The sequence below is a fragment of the Cebus imitator genome, unplaced genomic scaffold (assembly GCF_001604975.1).
Source record: "Cebus imitator isolate Cc_AM_T3 unplaced genomic scaffold, Cebus_imitator-1.0 Scaffold176, whole genome shotgun sequence".
Lineage (NCBI taxonomy): Eukaryota > Metazoa > Chordata > Mammalia > Primates > Cebidae > Cebus > Cebus imitator.
Window position 1 is genome coordinate 209,226 of NW_016107491.1, and position 23,558 is coordinate 232,783.

The 23,558-nt window shown below is 33.7% G+C and overlaps 1 protein-coding gene across 22 annotated transcripts in view; it reads right to left on the reverse strand.

Annotated features, from left to right (window-relative positions):
- The window catches only part of GULP1 (GULP PTB domain containing engulfment adaptor 1), a 288,807-nt gene that overhangs the window by 33,712 nt on the left and 231,537 nt on the right, over positions 1-23,558 (reverse strand). For all 22 annotated transcript variants that reach the window (XM_017545041.1, XM_017545039.2, XM_017545022.2 and 19 more), the window contains one exon: positions 14,956-15,093. In XM_017545041.1, the coding sequence (XP_017400530.1) occupies positions 14,956-15,093 (138 nt within the window). The remainder of the gene's footprint in view (positions 1-14,955; positions 15,094-23,558) is intronic.

Sequence of the window (23,558 nt, forward strand, 5' to 3'; positions counted from 1 at the left end):
GTTTAACTATTATCTGTTTATCATTACATTAATACCACCCTGACTTGATAAGAGTTTAAGGTAAGTTCTGAAATCAGGAATGCTTCTCCAGATTTTGGTCTTCTCTCTCCAAATTACTTTGGTTTTATTTTAGGTCACTTATATTACCATATTAGAAGTAACTTTTCAATTTCTACTAACAACCCCATTGTGATTTTAATTAGAATTGTACTGAATTCATGGATCAGTCAATTTGGTAGAATTGACCACTTAATTAAACTGAGCCTTCCAACCCATGAATATTATATCATTCTCCCATTAATTTAGGTCTTCATTACTTACAGCAATACTGTGAAGATTTCAGTATAGATGCCTTGCACATTTTTAAAATCCTCATTATTTCATGTTTCCTGATGCTATGGTAAATACATTTTTAGTTCTTTCTTTTTGTTAGTAGACAGAAACAATTTAATTTTGTATGTTGACTTGTAACCTTTGTTTTTACTAAATTTGTTTCACAAATCTTGTGGTTGTAGATCCTCAGCATATTTTTGTAAAAAAGTTGATATTATATCCATGAAAAAGACAATTTTTTACTATTTCTTTCCAATCTGTGTGCCCTTCCTCCCCATCTATTCACTAGTGAAGACACCCAATACCATGTTAAATAGGTAGTAAGAATGGACATCTTTGCATTGTTCCTAGTCTTAGGAGGAAAGCATTCAGTAATTCACCATTAGTTATGATGTTACCTGCAGGACTTTTAAAGTCTTTATCAGAAAAAGAAATGACTCTTCTATTCCTAGCATGTTATGAATTTTACCAGCAATTGGGTTGAATTTTATCTAATGCTTTTTCTATATTTGCTGAAATGACTGTGTTATTATTCTGTTAAGATGTTGTATTATGTTAATTTATTTTTCATATGTTAAACCAAACTTGTATTACTGGGATAAACCCCACCTGGTAATAATGTATTATTTATTTTATATTTTATATGTTGCTGGACTCTACTTGGAGTTATTATGTAAAAGAGAGTTAAGTCTATGTCATAAGAAACACTGTAATATCATTTTCACTTTTTATAAGGTCTTTGTTATGTTTTCTATCAGGGTGACACTGGTGTCATAAAATAATTTGGAAGTGTTACCTTATTCTCTTAATTCGGAAAAGGTTTATGTATAATTGGTATTTTAAAAAGAAATGTTTTACAAAATTTACTTAGTGAAACTATCTGGGCTTAGCACTTCACTTGTCAAAAAGTTTTCTCAAATATTTGAACCAAATATTTAATTCCAAATATGTGAGCCAAATACTTATGTACAAAAATTTTTTTAAATATGTTTACATATATAAATTAAATATATTTATATTAAATATTTATATGTAATTTTATTCATTCAGATTTTTCATTTTTTCTCTGTCAATCTGGAAATTGAGTTTCAAGGTATTCATCAATTTTATATTATTGACCAAATTTACTGGCAAAATAATTATATTTATCTTTGTATCCTTTTAAAGATTATAGGATCTGCAGCTCCATTCACTGTTTCTAGTATTGGAAATATGTGCTTTCTGTCACTTTTGTCTTTAATGCATCTTTTTAGTGATTGTTAATTTGGGCCTCTGCTTGGCTTGTTTGGATGCCAGTAATGGCCACAGTGGACTGGGCATGTGGACAAGTTCTTGGCCTCCTGAGCAGGCACTGTGGCATGGGTTATGGCAGTAGCAGGACAGGAAAACTCTCTGTGTCCCAGGTACTGTATGTAGATGTTGGCAGTGGCTACGATGGGCTGGGTGAGCCAGTCTTCAGGCCCATAGATGGTACTTGTAGTTAGCTGAGGCTGAGGCCAAGACATTAGGGAAACTTGGGCTGTTGCTGCTGGGACTAGGGGATGACCTGGGAGTAAGCTCCTACAGGTAGGGCTGAGAAACAAGCAAGGAAAGCATTGACTGTAGCTGTCGGCTGGAACACAAATGTCACTGAGACTGAGAATGGGATGTGAGTGGGGGGCAAGTTGCCACTGAAACTTAGTCACAAGCTGAGTAGGGGCTCCTGTAGCTGGGGCTGAGGTACAACCTAGGCAAGGACTGCCACTGCCAGGGCTGCAGGCAAGCGTACCAGGACTGGGCCATGAGAGGGATGTGCAGTCCCCATACCCCAGCCCAAGATGTGGCTACCAAAGCCAATTCCAACCTCTGCAAAGTCAGGGCCTCAGTGTGGCTACTACTGCCCCTCACTCATGCATTCTTCCGGGGACCTGAGAATTGCTCTGCCCTTGCCCACTACAGCTAGTGACTACTGTCACCATTGGGGGATCTGAGCACAAGCCTGCCCAGCACAGGACTTAGCCCAGGGTCTTGTGGATTACCCAACTCAGTCCACCACATTGGGCACTTGAGTGCACCTCCCAGGAGCATGAGGTTGGCCCTAAACTCTAAATTCCTGGCTGCTACTACCTCAACTGGCACCTAACTACAAGTACCATCTGTGGGCCTGAAGACTGGCTCACCCAGCCCATCATAGCCACTGCCAACATCTACATACAGTACCTGGGACACAGAGAGTTTTCCTGTCCTGCTACTACCATAACCCATGCCACAGTGCCTGCTCAGGGGGCCAAGAACTTGTCCACATGCCCAGTCCACTGTGGCCATTACTGGCATCCAAGCAAGCCAAGCAGAGGACCAAGAATTGGTCCACTGGTAATCATCAATACCATTGCCAGTATATTATCAGCCTGGAGAATAAACATAGGCATGATTAGCCCACTGTTGCTATGACTGGGGCTTAAACAGTGACCTGCATAACATCCCAGTCTCCAGCACAAATTCGCCACACCTCCCTTAATATCTGCACAATAAACCTCCAAGGAAATGGCAGACCTCACTAATGCTGTTTACAGCTCATATGGTTTGGACCTGTGTTCCCATGAAATCTCATGTCAAATTGTAATCTTCAGTATTGCAGGTGGGATCTGGTGGGAGGTGATTGGATCATGAGGGCGAATTTGTCATAAATGGTTTAGCACCATCTGTTTTGTGCTGTTCTCATAATAGTGAGCAGGTTCTCATGAGATCTGGTCATTAAAAAGTATGTAGCACCTCCCCGCTCCCCTCTATCCTGTTCCTGCCATGTAAGCCATGCCTGCTTCTGCTTTGCCTTCTGCCATGATTCGAAGTTTCTTGAGGCATCACCAGAAGCTGAGTAGATGCCAGTATCATGCTCCCTGTACAGCTTGTAGAATAGTGAACCAATTAAACATCTCTCTTTATAAATCACCTAGTTTTAGTTATATCTTTATAGCAATGTGAGAACATACTAATACAGAATACTGGTACTGAGGACTGGGGAATTGCTATAAAACTAACTGAAAATGTGAAAGTGACTTTGAAACTGGGTAATAGGCAGAGGTTGGAAGACTTTCAAGGGCTCAGAAGACAGAAACACTGAGGGAAAGTTTGGAATTTTCTAGAGACTAGTTAAATGGTTGTGACCAAAATGCTGATAGTGATGTAGACAGTGAAGTCCAGCCTGAGGAGGTCTCAGGTGTAAATGAGGAACTTGTTGGGAACTGGAGGAAAAGTCATCTTTGTTAGGCCTTAGCAAATAACTTAGCTGCATTGTGCCCCTGCCCTAGGGAACTGGGGAACTTCAAACTTCAGAATGATGATTTAGCGTATTTGATAGATAGAAGAAGAAACCTCTAGATAGAGGAAGAAATTTCTAAGCAAAGACCTGGCTGCTTCTAACAAGCTATACTCAGGCATAAGCAAAGAAATAACCCAAAGTTGGAACTTATATTTAAAGGGAAAATAGAAGATAAAAGTTTAGAAAATTTGCAACTAGGCTGGTATTAGTCCATCTTCATACTGCTGATGAAGACAATCTGAGACTGGGAAGAAAAAGAGGCTTAAAAGGACTTACAGTTCCACATGGCTGGGAGCCTCAGAATCATGACAGGAAGTAAAAAACACTTCTACATGGCAGTGGCCAGAGAAAATGAGGAAGATGCAAAAGTGTAAACCCCTGATAAAACCATCAGATCTGGTGAGACTTATTCACTACCATGAGAACAGTATGCGGGAAACTGCCCCCATGATTCAAATTATCTCCCACCAGGTCCCTCCCACAACATGTGGCAATTATGGGAGCTACAATTCCAGATGAGATTTGGGTGGGGACACAGAGCCAAACCACATCATTCCACCCCTGGCCTCTGCAAATCTCATGTCCTCAAATTTCAAAACCAATCATGCCTTCCCAAGGGTTCCCCCAATGTCTTGACTTACTTAAGCATTAACCTGAAAATCCACAGTTCAAAGTCTCATCTGAGACAAGACAAGTCTCTTCTGCCTATGAGCCTGTAAAATCAAAAGCAAATGGGCCTCTTCTTACAGCTTCACTAGGCAGTGCCCCAGTGGGTGCTCTGGTCACTGCTTCAGAGGGTGCACGTTATAAACTTTGGCAGTTTCCATTTGGTATTAAGCCTGCAGATGCACAGAATGTAAAGGTTGAGGCTTGCTGCAAGATTGGAGCCCTCATGGAGTACCTCTACTCCATGGGTAGTGAAGAGGGGAAACGTGGAATTAGACACCCCACACAGACTCCCCAGTGAAGCTGTGAGAAAAGGGACTCCATCTTCTAGGCACCAGAATGGTGGATCTACTGAGAGCTTGCACCCTGTAACTGGAAAGCCACAAGCACTCAACACCAGCACCTGAGAATAGCCATTAGGGCTGTATCCTGCAAAGCCACGGGACAGAGTTGCCCAAGGCCTTGGGAACACACCTCTCATACCAATGTGTCCTGAATATGGGACATGGAGTAAAAGAAGATTCTTTAGGAGCTTTAAGATTGCCCTGCTGGATTTTAGGCTTGTATGGGGCCTGTATCCCCTTTCTTTTGGCCAATTTCTCCCTTTTAGAATATGAATGTTTACCCAGTACATGTACCTCCATTATATCTTGGAATTAATTAACTTCCTTTTGATTGTGCAGGCTCATAAGTGAAAGAGACTTCACTTGTCTCAGATGAGATTTTGGACTTTGGACTTTTGGGTTAATGCTGAAATGAGTTAAGACTTTGGGGACTGTTGGAAAGGCATGATTGGAAAATACACAAATACATGAAAATTAAACAACATGCTCCTGAATGGGTTGACAAAGAAATTGAAATGGAAATTTAAAAAATTATTGAAACAAATGAAAATGGAAACATAAAACAAAACCTGTGAGATACAGTAAAAAGAGTGCTAAGAGGAACATTTATAGCAATAAATTCCTGTACCAAAAATGTAGAAAGGTAACACATTAACAACAATACACCTTAAGGAACTGGAAAAGTAAGAAGAAACGACCCAAAATTAACATTATAAAATAAATAAATAAGATCAGAGTTGAACTAAATGAAATAGAGACTAAAAATACATACACAAGATCAAGGAAACAAAAAATTGGTTCTTTGAAATTATAAATAAAATTGAGAATTCATTAAGTAAACTAACCAAGAAGAGAGAAGATCCAAATAAACTAAATCGTAATGAAAAAGAAAATATAAAACCTGGTAACCACAGAAATACAAAAGATCATCAAAGGCTATTAAAAACAACTGTATGCTGACAAACTGAACAATCTGAACAATCTAGAGTAAATGGGTAAATTCCTAGAAATAAGCAACCTATCAAAAGTGAATCTAGAAGAAATAGAAAATGTGGACAGGCCAAGATAAGTAGCAATTCTGAATCAGTGATACAAAAAAGTGTCTCAATAAAGAAAAGCCCAGGACTGGATGAATTCACAACCAAACTCTACCAAATATATAAAGAACTAATACCAATCCAGACCTATTCCAAAACATTGAAGAACAGGATTCTCCTTAACTCATTCTATAAGGTCAAGCTGTCCTTGATAACAAAACTACATAAGGATACAACAACAATAACAAAAACAAAACTACTGGTTAATATTCCCAACAAACATAGACACAAAATCCTCAACAAAATACTAGCTAACTCAGTCCGACAGCACATAAAAATATAATACATCATAACTGAGTGAGATTTATAACAGAGATGTGTGGATGGTTCAGCAAATCAATAAAGGTGATAACTCAAATTAATGGAATGAAGGACAAAAAAAATCATCTCAATAGACACAGAAAAAGAATTTGATAAAGTTTAACATCCCTTCATGATAAAAATATCTCAACAAACTAGGCACAGAAGAAACGTACCAAGAAATAACAAACCCACACCTAATGTCATACTGAAGCAGGAAATGTTGAAAGCCTTTCCTCTCAGAACTGGAACAAGACAAGAATGCCCACATTCATGACTCCTGTTCAGCACAGTTCTGGAAGTCCACCCAGGGTAATCAAACATAAGAAAGAAATAAAGGCATCCAAATTGGTAAAGGGGAAATCAAATTATCCCTGTTTGTTATATGATCTTATATCTAGAAAAACCTAATTGCTCCATAAAAAGCTTTTAGACTTGATAAATGAATTTAGTAAAATGGAAGATACAAAATTAATGTACAAAAATCAGGAGCATTTCTATATACCAATGATCTAGCTGAGAAGGAAACAAAATCTCATTTACAATAGTGCCATATATATATATATATATATATATATATATATATGCACATGCATATATAGAGAGGAGTTAAACATATATATGTATATACACATATATAGGAATAAATATATAGATGAATAAATTTATCAATGAGGTAAAAGATCTCTATAAGGAGAGTTATAGAACCCTGATAAAAGAAATAGCTGATGACACAAACAAATAGAAAAACATCCCACGTTCATGGATTGGAAGAAATAATATCATTTAAATGACTCTATTATTCAAAGCAACCTGCAGATTCAATGCAATGACTATAAAATACTCACATCATTCATCACAGAGTAAGAGAAGCTTACAGCAATCTTGAGCAAAAAGAACCAATCTGGAGGCATCATAATACCTGACTTCAATATATACTACAAGGTAATAGTAACCAAAGCAGTTTGGTATTGGTATAAAAACAGACACACAGGCTAATGGAATAGAACTCAGAAATAAAACCACATTTTTACAGTCAACTGAGCTTTGACAAAGCCAAAAAGAATTTATGCTGGAGAAAGAACATCCTCTTCAATTAATGGTGCTAGAAAAATTGAATAGCTGCGTGGAGAATGAAACTGGAACCCATCACTCACCATATACAAAAACCAACTCAAAGTGGCTTAAAGACTTAAATGTAATACCTGGAACTGTAAAAATATTAAAAGAAAATCTAGGGAAAACTCTACTGAATATTGGGCTAGGCAGAGAATTTATGACTAAGATCTCAAAAGCACTGGCAACAAAAACAAAAATAGACAAATGGTACTTAATTACACTAAAAAGCATCTACACAGAAAAATAATCAACAGAATGAAGAGACAACATTTTGAATGGGGGAAAATGTTTTCAGATTATTCATCTGACAGAGGACTAACTTCCAGAATATACAAGGAACTCAAACAACTTAGGGGGGAAAACGTTCCCATTTAAAAATAATGGGAAAGAACATGAGTAAATATTTCCCACAAGAAGAAACACATTCAGCCAACAAGCATATTTAAAAATGCTCAATACCATAATCGTCACGGAATGCAAATCAAAACCACAATGTTATCATCTTACCCAGTCAGAATGGCTATTATTAAAAAGACAAAAGATAACAGAGGTAGGTGAGGATGTGGAGAAAAATAAACTTTTATGCACGGTTGGTGAAAAGGTAAACTACTAAAGCTACTAGGGAAAACAGTATGGGGATCTCAAAACAAAAACTGAAAATATACTTATCATTTGATCCAGCAACTCCACTATTTGGTATCCACCCAAAGGAAAATAAATCAATATATAAAAGGGATTCCTGCACTCACATGTTTATTTCAGCACTATTCACAATAGCAAACATATGGAATCAACCTAAATGCCCACCAATGGTTGAGTGGATGAAGAAAATGTGTTGTATATATACACAATGAAATATTATTTGGTCATAAGAAGTAATGATATTATGTTATTTGTAGCAACATGGATGGAACTGGAGGTCATTATCTAAAGTGAAATAAGGCATGAAAAGACAAATATTGCATGTTCTTATTTACATCTGGAAGCTAAAGTATTTGATCACATGGAGGTAGAGAGTAGAAAGACCAATAACAGAGCTGGAGAAGAATGAGGGGGAAGGGGACGAAGAAGAGAAGTGGGTTAATGGGTACAAATATAACAGTTATAGAAAGGGAATAAATTCAGTGTTTGATAGTACAGTAAGGTGACTATAGTTAATATAGATGTACTGTACTCAGGTTATGGCCTACCTACATGCCTTGACTTGATCACTATGCGTTATATCTACGTAACAAAGTTTCATATTTATCTCACACATTTGTACAAATAAAAGAAAGTCTGTCTTAAAAAATCACATGCGAAAAAAAAAAGAAAACCTCAGACAATTTAACTAAAAAGTTTTCTAGTTTATAGCTGGTCATTCCTGCTTGTTGTCAGAATAAGCCAATTCTTTGGAGTTTTTAAATTCAGGGACTTAATATGTAAATTACAGTATTTCATGAAATGGAGACATGAAAACTAGTAGTGGAGGCAAATACTCAGCAACAATAAGTTTCCAGATTCTGATTTTAAGCTAATTATGTTAAGTTGGATGGCTAATCTAAGAAAAGTAGGTCTCCCCAATCATGTAATTAAATATAAAGAACAATATATTTTTATTTTAAAAAGTATGCTTTAAAAATTATTATTAATACAGGCTAATGTGAAATGTAGCTATAATAAGAATATGCAATAAATACCTTCTCACAAATAGACCTTGTAAAAAGACTGGATGCAATGACCTATTGTTTATCCCTACACAGAAACTACAGTCTTGATTAGGAAAGATATTTAATAAGTCTTGAAATAGGGCAGATGAATCTTTTCATTTTTTTTAAATTATTTTAGCAATTCTAGTTCCTTTGCCTTTCCATATAAAGCTCAGTATAATCTTGTCTGTATCTACAAACAATGTGCTATAATTTTGACAGGAATTGTGTTAAATCTATATATCAGTATGAAGAACTGAACATAGTATATCTCCATTTATTTATACATTCTATCATTTCTTTTATCAACAATTTATAGCATATACATTTTCAGCATAAAAATTTTACTTACACCTATGTATTCCATTTCTTTTAGCAATTGCAAATTTTTGCACCCATATGTTCACTACTAGAATACAGCAATACAATTGATCCATGTATGTTAATTATGTATTCTGCCACCTGGCTTCCTTGCTTCTCAGCTTGCAGATGGCCTGTTGTGGGACCTTGTGATTGTGTGAGTTTAATACTCCTTAACAAACCTCTTAACAAACCTATATATATATATATCCTATTAGTTCTGTCCTTCTAGAGAACCCTGAATAATACAAGGCATTACTGGGTTATATTTTCTTAGGAAATTTTACACTTATATTACTGGGGAATTTAGATCTCTAGTGTTTTTTTGTTTGTTGGTTTGTTTTGGCATTGTCTAAGTCTGGTTTTGATATCAGAGAAATACTAGTTTCACAAAATGAAGTAGAAAGTCATTCTATCTCTCTTTTTACTGGAATGGACTGTAAAGAATAGCATTAATTCCTGTTGAAACACTTTATAGAATTCTCAAGTGAAACCATCTATACCTGGTGATTTATCTTTTAACAAGTTTTAAATTAAAAATTTAATTTCCTTTAGAGTTGTCAGGCTATTAAAAAATTTATTTAATACTGAGTAATTTGTGGTAATATTTGTTCCCAAATAATTGATCCAATTCATTTGTATTTTTGAATATGTGTCTGTAAAATTCTTTATAGGAACCTCTCATTCTTTTGATATTCAGAGCAGTGAAATCTGCTGGTTCTCATTCTAAATATTGGTAACTTGTATCTTCTCCCTCTCTTTTGTTATTTGCCAAATTTAATAGAATTTTGCGACTTTTATAATCTTTTGAGAATCAGGTTTTTTCTTTATTGATTTTCTGTAATTTCAGTTTTACCAGTTTCTTCTCTTATTAATCTTATCTTCCTTCTCTTTACTTTGAGTTCACTTTGATATTTTCATTTTTGTATGTATTTGACATGGGAGCATAGATTATTCATTTGAGGCTTTCTTGTTCTCTAACGTATTAAATTAGTTGTTGCAAATTTTCTTCTTAGCATTGCTTTAGTTATACTACGCAAATGTTGATATGCTCTATTTCATTTTTATTCAAGTCACTAAATTAAAAATTCATTTATGAATTGCTATTTGATGTATGGAATGTTTATAAATATGATGTTTCACTTCCTAGCCTTTAAAGATTTTCTGGCTTTCTGTTACTGATCTTTAGATTGATTTCCGTGTAGTTAGAGAAGCATTAAGTAATTTTAATTATTTTAAATTTTCAAGATTTATTTTGTAGCCCAGGGTGTGACTTAATTTGGTACATGTTTCTCAAGCACTTGAAAATAATGAACATTCTGTTGTTGCTGGGTGAAGTTCTCTGTAACTGCTCATTAGATCCCAGTGGTTGATGATGTTGTTATTCTATATCCTTGATGACTTTCTAGTTATTCTATAAATTTTGGGGAAAGTGCCCGTAAACTTACTGACTATATTGTGTATTTGTCTATTTAGACTTTTAGTTCTTTCTGTTTTTGTTTCTCATTCTGCAGCTCTAATTTTTGCTAATACTCAGTCAGGATTACCATATCTTCTTGAGGGCTGTTCCCTTTTATCACTATATGCCCCCCTCTAACTCTGGTAATTTTCTTTGCGCTGATGTCTACTTTATCTGATGTAAACATACATATTACTGCTTTCGTTGAATAATGTTTGCATAAAAAATATCTTTTCATTCTTTCATTTGCAGCCTGCCTATATTATCTATATATAATGTTTGCAGTAAAGTTCTAGTAGACAGTATGTATCTGGATTATGTTTTGTAACCCACCCTAACAACATATTTTAATTGGTGTAGTTAGACCATTTACATTTAATGTGATGTTTGATATGTTAGGGCTTAAGTACATTACTTAATCTTCTTTTCCGTTACTTATCTTTTTCCTTTCTCTGTTTTCTTTTCATTGCATTTCTATGGCTTTTAAAATGAGAAGATTTTAATTTCTCTATAGTGTTTTTAAGTGTATCTCACTATATAACATGTCAGTGGTTGTTCCAGGATTTACATTTTACCTATATAACTTATCATAATTACCTAGTGCTATTATTTTTCCAGTCCGTGTGAGGTGTAGAAACCTCACCTCCCTTTACATCCTCTTAACTTTCCTAGTTTAATATAATTGCCTTATATATTTCATATATCCATATACATATATAGTCATATTTAAAATCACATCAGAAAGTATTTTTTTCTTTTACCATCAAACATAATTCAGAAAAACTAAGGATTTACTCATATGTTTGCTAATTTTGTTCTTTTTTCCTTCCTTATGCTCCAAGTCCCCTTTTTGTATTGTTTTCTTTCTGTTTAGAGAACTTCCTTTAGCCATTCATTTAGGATGTCTAGTAGTGGCAAACTATCTTAATTTTCATTCATCTAATAATTTTTAAATACTTCTTTCAAATTTCTGAATAATATTTTTATGGATATAGGATTGTTTGAAAGGTTTTTTTTTTTTTTTTTTCAATACTCAAAAAGTATTATGCTACTTCCTTCTTGCCTTCATGGCTTCTGATGAGAAATACACTGCCATTCACATTCTCTGCTATAGGTAAGGTCTTGCTTATCTCTTGTTGCTTTCAAGATTTTTCTTTTGTCTTTAATTTTCACAAGGTTGAATATGATGTGTCTTGATGTGAAGTTATTTGGATTAATCCTGTTTGGAAGTCACTCAATATTTTAAATCTATAAGTTGTTGTCCTTTGCCAAGTGGGAAAAGTTTTCAACTAATATTCTTTCAGTGTTTTTTAAGGGTGCTTATTTCTCTTTTTCTAGCACTCAGATGACACACATATGTTAGATATTTTTTACAGCCCCACAGTCAATGAGGTTCTGTTTTGGCTTTGTTTTTGTTTGTTTGTTGAGTTTACAATCTTTGTGTGGTTCAGATTAGGCATTTTCTATTTGTCAGTCTTCCAGGTCACTGATTCCTTTCTTCTATTCTCTCTCTTCTGCTGTTGAGCCCATACATTGAGTTTTTTATGTGATTATTTCATTTTTCAGTATTCTTTATACCTTCCATTTCTTTGCTTAGATTTCTGTTTCGCTGAGAAGACTTTCTTACTTTCTCATCTGTATCATGTGTGTTTGTAACTGCTCATTTTATTATGTTATTTGATGACTGTTCTAAAATCTTTGTCCTGTAATTCTAATATCTCTGACATCTGTGTGTTGGTAACTACTGACTGTCATTTCTTTTTTAGTTTAAGAAACCTGTTTCTTAGTATGAAAAGTGATTTTAATTTGATGAAATACTGGATATCATTTAAATTTTCTGCTTTATGTGGCTTCATCTGATGCAATTCCAATAGGACAGTGAGGGTGGAAATGCACTATCTCTTTATTGCCTGGTAATTATAGGGATTCAGCATTCTAATTTGGCATGGTTGAATGTTCTGACTCCTCATATGGGCCTCATTGCCACCATGGAAGAAGGAGGACTATTAATACAACATGACACTGTTAATAAAGTAGTGAATTCCAGTCACATGCCATACTAAGGTGTCATCTTTCAGATTCTCAACAATTTCAAAGAAATACTAAAAAGATAAAATACAATTAACAAATAGAGTAAAGGCCTCAATAAGAGCAGATGAACTCTAGAGGAGGCCACAGTTATGGGAGTAACATAACAAGATTAGATAACTGCAGCAATGAGAATTAAGAGTCTTAGATTTTAGTCCTGATTCTACTTACTTCTTAGTTTTGTAACTTTGGGACACTCACTTCAACATCTCTGGTCTTGGTTTTTTAAAATAGGAGGAGAGTTGTATAAGATATGCTATAACTTATGTCCCATTTTAGCACTCTATGATAAACTATTTAAAATGATAATTACATGAGATGGCATATCAAAAATTCTACATACATATAACATGAGTTTTGTTAAATATAGTCATCATTATAATTAGCACTGATAAAAGTTCATTGTGAAGATAATGCAGGTATAATAAAATTCTGAGGAAACATGTCCCTTTTCAGCTCATAAAGGTGATATTAACTTATAGTTGGAGAGAATCTGGCAAGTTTTGAGTCAGGACTTCCTCTACCTGCAGCAGAATCACTGGTATACTTGATAAATGTAGATTTCCTGAGTTCCAGCCCCAATTGATAAGAACTTTTAAAAGGCATCCCTTATAATTTTTATGCACATTAATTATTGTGAATCTGTGCTCAGGCTTCAAGAAATTATTTTCAATCTTTAACAGAAAATAGAGCTGATATGCTATATCCAAAGAGAACAATGAGTCAAAGAAATTAAAATTCTGATAATCAATTACAGACAGTTATGATGAGGAAGAAAGGCGGGTCTATGCTTTTAAGCTGGCAAGGTTATATTTTAAATATTAATTTAGCAAATTTGGATAGGGGTCAAAGAATATAAAACAAGTGGCACAAATCTATAAGAAGGCTAATATTTATAATGAACTCTGACTCTGAAACATTTCAAAGGACCTCAAGGAAATGTATTTCTATGGGTAAGGCAGGAAAGAAGAATAACTGAGTTTACTGCTTGGTGTAGGTGGTGAAAGATTGTTATAAATTATGTATAGAAGATATTCAACAAATATCAACTTTAATCTTCTCAATCATAGAGAAAAGAATCTGCAAGCAATCATGGTTAAAAGCACTTGAAATATGTAAATATTATTTATTAATTCAACAGAAGTTCATATAAAATAAAATTCAAAACCAATTTGAACTATATAAAATGTCTAATTGTGCACAAAATATTGTCTTATATTGGTAAGTATCTTTTTCTGATGAAATGTTCCATAATGTTCACCAAATTCACAAAACGTATTATGATGCCTAGTAGTTTAGCACATTAGCTTTCCTTTCTAGAGAACTACACTTCAAAAAATAAAAATAATAACTTGCTCTATTTTTGGTAAGTTTTCAACATGATAGTTTTCTAAGGAATGTTTCATTGAGCATGTGTATGTAGGAGTCACATGAACGAATAAAAAGGTATTTGTTCTTAAGATGCTCAATATTAAAACTAGGTAAATAAATGACATAAAAGTGATAGCAATATTAGCTATCTGTTATTTTTGACAGCAGAAAAATTAGCAAATAGATACTTGTTTTATTTCCTATCTAAACCAATAACATTGTTGAGGTTACATTTTTTTTCTTCTTTGCAGCCATCAATGGGTTTTCCTTAAGGTTACAGATGATTAAAGAACTGCTGCCATAGAGTTTCATACACACAATTTCATTAACTTTCATTATATTAAGATTTTTATATAATGAACATAAGAAACTAAATTTTCAATGTATTGGAAAATATTTTTAAGGAGCCATACAGATTGTATTTCTTAGAGTTAAGAATATTTGTTTTTATAAAATCCATCAGATTCTGCAGGTGTGGGGGAAACACACTTTTGCTCACCATTATTCTTTGTATTATGTGCATAATACTAAATCATATTTGAGATTAAAATTATAAAATAGAGTAAATTATTATAAAATAAAATAAATGCATAACATACACTGGCATGACAGTCTAATAAAAGAAATGTACATGTAAGTTTATGCTCATGAACATGAGAACTTAGTTAAGGATGAAATCCTCAAGCATATTCTCATGATGAAATAAATCTATTAGTACAGCTAAGTATTTACAGACCTTATTCATTTTCAAATACTTTACTAATTCCAAAAACAAGGCAATTCCTGGTTTGTAAAACAGAACAGACCACCCTAAAACATCTGGCATACTTACACACTTTTCACTGTCAAATACATAACACAAATGTTTATTTGACTCAGAATCTTTGCATATGAAAGTGAATATCCTCTTATCAGTTTTATCATCTGCACAAAAAGATATTCTATGAAGCTGGCAATTGTGTTGAACTTCCTGTGAACACAGATGGAAATAAACATAGTTAATGAGATTCTTTTTCTTCATTTTCATTTTCATTTGTGTTAACAATATGTGACTTTAGAACAATCATGTGTCAATCTTTAATTTTTTAATTATCTACAGCCCAAACTAAAACAAAGGCATAATGGATACAGATAGACCTTCTAATTCAGGATTAAACTAAGATATGCATTTCAATACTGCTTAGAAAAACAAAACATAGTACAAGTTGATCAAAGGTTCATGGCCTATCTGAGCTACAACGGCTCTTGAGAAATCATGTACCTAAACTTTGCCTGTTAACAGAAGAGAACAATGAGTCCCAGAAAGAACAAGATACCTCCACAGTTTTATAGAATTACCAGAACTCTTTTAAATCAGGGCAATTCTCACTTTTATCTCGCTGCTATTTGCTAGCATTATAATTTAGAACACAGCTTTATCTGCATACAATTTCATGTGAAACACACTATCTTTCATCCTTAATAATCTTATTAAATTTTGTTTTATATAATTTTATGGTTACTCATACATTCTTGAACCTCTTATGTCTAGGAAGCTTATCCTTAGAATTTCTGTGGTATTTTTCATGAAGCGGTACATGAATGGTATACATATCCAGTCTCCAAATCACTGAGTCAAATCTGCTCATCAAAAGACAAATACTGCAACCAGATAGATATAGTTGCAGCATATATTTACACACCCACACATAGACAGACACCCACATTAAATTATATAACTTACAAAATAACAGGTGTATACATCATTAAAATAAAAATATTTATATAAAATAAATATTTCTAAAATTACTATTATTTAGTCAAAAGATGGAGCATTTGACACTTTTTATATTCATTTAGATCATCCATATTCATTATTTATTCTTCACAATCTTCCGAAACATGTTGGAGGTAGAAAAGAAATTCAATGTTTTTGATTATGACAAGTAGAAAAATCAATGATTCCCTTTTATATCGTAGTTATAAACATATTTTCCTAAGACACATTATAACACTATAAATATCATTCAGAAACGCAGTTCACCAACATAATATTGAGTGGGTGTTTTGAAAGATTGGAAATGGAAGCAACTATAGTTTCACCCAAGGAAGGCTGGCTGAATATCCCCCCAGAAAGCTTTATTTTAGGTTATAACTAGAAGAGTTTCTCAAAGGTGGCTTCAGACAACTTGTAGCACAAATATCTGGGGGGCTTGCTATAAAAATTTTCATTATTTTTACTTCAGTTGAATCAAAATCTCAAAGTTTCCGATCAAGATAAGAATCATTGGTATCATGAAGACACTTAACCTTCTCAGCTCACAGTGTGATGTGTCAACTTGCTGAGATTTGTTCTATTACCTTGATTTACATAACTGCTCAACAGACTGAAAATAAATACATAAAATACAATATACAAAAAATATACTAAGAAAACTGTCTACAGCAATGCATTATTTTCCTGTATACAAACTAAATGGTAAGCCATAACATAGTTGCTTGGTAGATGTGAAAATTAAAATGAGGCAGTAGATTGTGTGATTGTAATGCTTGTTAACATTACTAGATAGCCTAATTCAACTGTTTAAAAGCAGGGAGAACCAATTCTAAGAAGAGGTACTTGATTTACTTAGCTTTTGATGGGAGCATCTTTCCTTTCTTATGTGTAGAGTATCGAAGGACAATCACCATATTTGTTTGAGACTATCTTCTTTCTATATTTTGCCTATTAGAACAGTTTCTTTTCTTACTGATCTTTTTTTTTTAATGACAATATAGTCAATTAAATAACAGCCCTCTGCTATACTATAGCTCTGAAATACTGATAGGAGGTCTACAACAGCTTATTAATTGTAAAACCATGTTTATGATAAAGAGAAAATATCATTACTATACACTATAGGAAAAAATTCATTTTTCCACAGATGGGAGAAATTATGAGTAACATGCAAAACACAACATTCACTTAGCTGGTACTGAAATCTACATAGTCTCTCATTTATTTATCCAACGAGTATAATAACAGGAAGTGTTTGGTTATGATCAGTGATGAATCATCCAAAGCTTTGTTTGGATTAGCAAAGGTATCTTCCTAAAACAGTCTTGGGAGCTGAAACCTGTAATTTTATTATTTTTATCAGTTTTTTTATTATTATTGTGACTGATCATTATGAATTTGAAATGTAGCAATAATTTTTGGTAAGGATAAAGAGACCCAGGAACACAATAATCATAATAAAAAACACATAGGCTATAATATTAATGATATTTTATTGGAGTTGGAACAAAAAAAATCAGTATTTTATCCCCAATTGATCTATTGACATCACCTGTTTCTAGCACACTATAATCTTCATTTGGAGGACAAGTGAGAAAAGCAGAAAGGGAAAGGACACAGAAAGAAAGATATAGGAGCCAATTGCTATTGAGATTGCATTTACTTCATTTTCATTTTTCAATTTCATTCATCCAAGTAAAAAAGAAAAATAAAGATTCTATGCTGTATAAAGACAGTCTATGTTAGTTAATAATACATTTAAAAATCCTGTCTTACACATGTATGTTTAACTATAAATAAATTTATTTTAGAAGTATGACATTTAATTGTTTTTTTTTCTAAATATCAACATATATCTAAAATGAAATATGGATTTGTTTCTGTTTCACTTATGCATGTGTCCTTGAAGAGTAGCTCCTAAATGCATGTCTGTGAATGTCTATGATTAGGTTGTATCCAAGAACTGAGGACTGTCTCTTTCTCTTTCTCACTAAACACACACACACACACACACACACACACACAGCAATTGGCATTCTTAGAAATGTCTTGGGGACACTGGTGCTCAGTAGAGCTTATAAATCCCTTTTTTAGATTTCCTACATTTTTAGTGCATTCAAGAAATGATACTTTATATATATGGGTACATAGACATATACTCTATATTACATGTAACATAGGGTAAATAGTTTTTCTATAGTAATATACAATATAATTGAATATATAAAATAGCTCAAGGATTTTAAAACTCCAAGATTACTCTCCAGGTTTGGTAGGAATTAAAATAGAGATGCTTCTTTTCCATTAAGAATTTTAAAAACTCACTTCTAGGAAGAGAATTTAAGCTCTTAAAAATTAGCTATTAGTGCTAAATGCATACCTCAGAAATTTAGAAAGATCACCAGTTATCAATCTAATATCACACCTAGAGGAATTAGAAGAACAAAAATCAATTAACTTCAAAGCTAGCAGAATAAATAACTAAAATCTGAGTGTAACTGAATGAAACTGAGATTTTAAAAAATCCATAAAAACAATAAACAAACCCAAAAGTTGGTTATTTGAAAAGATCACCAAGATCACTAAACCATTAGCTACATAAACAAAGACAAAAAGGGAGAAGAGCTAAATAAGTACAATGAGAAACAACAAAGGGGCCAGGCATGGTGGTTTATGCCTGCAATCTCAACACTTTGGGAGGCTGAGGCAGGCAGTTCACCCAAAGGCAGGAGTTCAAGACCAGCCTGGCAAACATGGTAAAACCCTGTCTCTACTAAAAATAACAAAAATTAGTTGGGCATGATGGTATGTGCCTGTAATCCTAGCTACTCAAGAGGCTGAGGCAGGAGAATCACTTGAACTTGGGAGGAGGAAGTTGCAGTGAGCCGAGATCTTGCCATTGCACTCCAGCTTGGGCACTGCAGTAAGACACTATCTCAAAACAAAACATAACAACAACAACAACAAAGGTGATGTTACAGCCGATCCCATAGAAATACAAAAATCCTCAGAGACTATTACAAACACTTTGAAGCTCACAAACTAGAAAATCTAGAGGAAACTGATAAATTCCTAGAAACACATAACCTTCCAACATTTAATCAGCAAGAAATTGAAATTCTGAACAGAACAATATCAAATTCTGAAATTGAATCAGTAGTAACAAATTTACCAACCAAACCAAGCCCCAGAGCAGATGGACTCAGAGCCAAATTCTACTAGACCAGCAAAGAAGAGTTGGTACCAATTCTACTGTAACTATTCCCAAAAAACTGGGCAGAGGAACTTCTCTCTAACTCATTCAATGAAGCCAGCATAATTATGATACCAAAAACATGGGAAAGACACAGTGAAAAATGAAAACTATAGGCCAATATTCCAAATGTACATAGATGCAAAAATTCTCAACAGTATACTTGCAAGCTGAATCCCACAATACATTTAAAAATTAATTAACCACAACCAAGAAGCCTTCATTCCTGGAATGAGAGGTTGGTTCAACATATGCAAATCAATAAATACAATTCAGCATAAAAACAGAATTAAGAACAAAAACCATATGGTCATATCAACAGAAGTGGATAAAGCCTTCAAAAAAAAAAAAATCCAGCATTCCTTCATGATAAAATCCCTGTACAAACTAGCCATTAAAAGAACATACTTCAAAATAGTAACAATCACCTATGACAAACACACAGCCAACATCACAATGAACCAGCAAAGGCTGGAACATTTCCCTTGAGAACTGAAACCAGACAAGGATGCTCACTCTCACCACTCCTATTCCACATAGTACTCAAAGTCCTAGCCAGAGAAATTAGGCAATAAGAAAAAAGAGAAGACTTCAAAATAGTAAAATAAGAAGTCAAGTCATTTCTCTTAACTGACCATATGATTCTATATCTAGAAGATCCTAAAGATTCCACCAAGAGGCTCCTGTAACTGATAGTAAACAACTGCAGTAAAATTTCAAGATATAAAATCAATGTACAAAAGTCAGTAGTATTTCTGTATAACAATAACATTAAAGCTAAGAGACAAATCAAGACTGCAACCTCATTTACAATAGTCAACAAAAAAATAAAATACCTAGCAATACATCTAACCAAGGAAGTGAAAGATTTCTACAAGAAGGACTGCAAAACACTACTGAAAAAAAATCAAAGATGACAGAAACAAATGGAAAAATATTCCATGCTCATGAATTGGAAGAATTAATACTATTACAATGACCATATTGCCCAAACAATCTACAGATTTATTGTTATTTCTGTCAAATGATTAATGTCATTTTTCAGGGAATTAGAATTTTAAAAACTTCTAAACTGCATATGAAACCAAAAAAGAGGCTGAATAGCCAGAACAGTTTTAACCAAAAAGAACAAAGCTGGAGGCATCACAATACCTGACTTCAGACTGTACTATAAGGCTATATAGTAACTGAAACAGCATAGTACTAGTACAAAAACAGACACATAGACCAATGGCAAAGAATAGAGAATTCAGAAACAAAGCCACATATCTACAGCCATCTGATCTTTGACAAGGTCAACAAAAATAAACCATGGGGAAAGGACTCCCTAATTCAGCAAATGGTGCTGGGATAGCTAGCTAGCTATATGCAGAAGAATGAAACTGGACCCCTACCTTTTACCATGTATAGAAATTAACTCAAGATGGATTAAATAATGTAGTACCTCAAACTATAAAAATCCTAGAAGAAAACAATGTAACTGCCCTTCTTGACATCAGCTTTGCAAGGAATTTTTGTCTAAGTTCTCAAAATCAATTGTAACAAAAAGAAAAGTAGACAAGTAGAACCTTATTAAAGAACTTCCGCACAGCAAAAGAAATTATCAAAGACAGTAAACAGACACCTTAACTGAATGAGAGAAAATATTTGCAAGCTATGCATCCAACAAATGTCTCATACCCTGATCTATAGAAACTTAAAACAATTAAACAAGCAAAAAACAAATAACCCTATTAAAAAGTGGGCAAAAGAACAGACACTTCTCTAGGGAAGACAAACAAGCAGGCAACAAACATGAAAAAATGCTCTGCATCACTTATCATCAAAGAAGTTCATATCAAAACCACAATGAGATACAATTTCACACCAATCAGAATAGCTATTATTAAAAAGTCAAAAACAACATGCTGGTGAGGGTATGATAAAAAGGGAATGCTTAGACACTACTGGTGGGAATATAGTTTAGTTCAGCCACTGTGGAGAGAGGTTTGGAGATTTCCCAAGGAACTTAAAACAGTTACTGTTTTCCAGCAACCTTGTTGCTGGTATATATACTTGACCTATATCCAAAAAAAGACACATATTTCTACCAAAAAGACACATATACTCACATATTCATTGCAGCACTATTCATAATGGCAAAGACATAGAATCAACCAAGGTGCCCATCGACAGTAGACTGGACAAAGAAAATGTAGTACACATATATCACAGAATACTATGCATCCACAAAAAGAACAAAATCATGTCCTTTGCAGCAAATGGATACTGCTAGAGGCCATTATCCTAAATGAATTAATGCAGAAACAGAAAAACAAATACTGCATGTTTTCACTTATAAATGAGAAACATTGGGTACTTATGGACATAATAATGGCAATAATAGACACTGGAAACTTATAGAGGGATGAAAAAGAGGATGTTAAGTGTTGAAAAACTAACTATTGGGTACTGTGTTCACTATCTGGGTGATGGAATCATTCACATCCCAAACCTCAGCATGATGCAGTTATGCCCAGGTAACAAATCTGCACATGTAACTCTTGAATCTAAAATGAAAACTGAAATTACTAAAAAACAACAAAAAAAGAGCAGAAATAACAGAAAAAATTGAAATTAATTTTTAATATTAACTAGTAATTTACTATTATTAATTTAAATATTAAATAATAATTATTTTAATATTAAATAGTTTAATGGTACCAATTTAATGTTAATATCAATTAATTATTAAATATTAAAAAGTCTTGATAGGAAATTGACATTTATGGACAGGAAAGAAAAGCATTGGCTTTATTAATTTTGATAAGGCAATATAGGATAATGAAGTCTACTGGCTAATCTTGTTGATTTTAAACCCACCTCACTGATATTTTGTAAAGGAGGCTTAGGTTGGGTGAAGCATGTAGATTTGATATTAAAATCTTAAGAAACAGAATCATATAATTGATAGGTTGTCATCTGATAAATTTATTGGTAGAAACCTGAAAATATGATTTTCCAACAATAAAAATAGTAGGTGGGAATCATCTACTTTCTTATTACCTTTCCCTTTATTTTATTTTTTTGTCACCAAACAGACTGCTTTAAACTTTTATTTTAGATTCAGGGCGTGCATACTCAGGTTTGTTACCAGGGTATACTGCATGATGCTGAGGTTTTGGATACATATAATCCCATCACTGAGGTACTAAGCATAGTATGTAATCGTTTGTTTTTAAACCCATGTCCCATCCCTTCTTCTCCTTCTGGTAGCCCTCATAATCCACGGTTTCATCATTATATTGACGAGTACCCAATATAAGTACCCACTTATAACTAAGAGCGTATGGTGTATGGTTTTCTGTTTCTGCATTAATTCATTTAGGATAATGGCCTCAAGATGCATCCATGTTGCTGCAAAAGGACATGATTTCATTCTTCTCTATGACTGCACAGTGTTCCAATGATGTATGTGTACCATATTTTCTTTAACCAATCCACCATTGAGAGGCATCCAGGTTGATTCCATATTTTTGCTATTTTGAAAAGTGCTGCAAAGAAAACGAGAGTGTACGCCTTTTTGATGTAAATATTTGTTTTTCTTTTGGATATATACCAAGAACATACACCCAGTAATAGGGTTACTGGAAAATGGGAACTGTTTTCAGTTATTTGAGAAATCAACTGCTCGCCACAGTGGTTGAACTAATTTACAACCCCCTCAACAGTGTATACTCATTCCCTTTTCTTCACAACTTCACTACCATCTGTTATTTTTTTAACTTTTTAATAACAGTTAGTCTGTATGGTAATGATTGTATCTCATTGTGGTTTTGATTTTAATTTCTTTGATTAGTGGTATGGAACTTTTTTTTTGTTTGATGGCTGCTTTTCTTTGAGAAGGATCTGCTCCTGTTTTCTGCCCACTTTTTAACAGGGTTATTATCATTTCTTGCTTGTTGAATTGTTTAAGTTCCTTATAACTTCTGGATATTAGATGTTTGTTAAATGTATAGTTTGCAAATATTTTATCCCATTCTGTAGGGTGTCTGTTTATTCTGTTGATAGTTTCTTTTGCGGCTCCGAAGCTCCCACTTGTCAACTTTTGTTTTTCCTGCAATTGCTTTTGAAGACTTAGTCATCAATTCTTTCCCAAGGCCAATGTCCAGAATGGTATTTCCTAGGTTTTCTTCCAGGATTCTTATACTTTAAGGTCTTACGTTTAAATATTTAATCCATCTTGAGTTAATTTTTGTATATGGTGAAAGGTAAAATCCAGTTTCAATCTCCTGCATATGGCTAGCCAGCTATCCCAGCACCAATTATTGAATAATCATTTCCCCATTTGTTATTTTTGTTGACTTTGTCAAAAATCAGACAGCTGTAGGTGTGCTGGTTTAATCCTACAGTCTTCTCTATTCTGTATTATTGCTGTACCACAGAC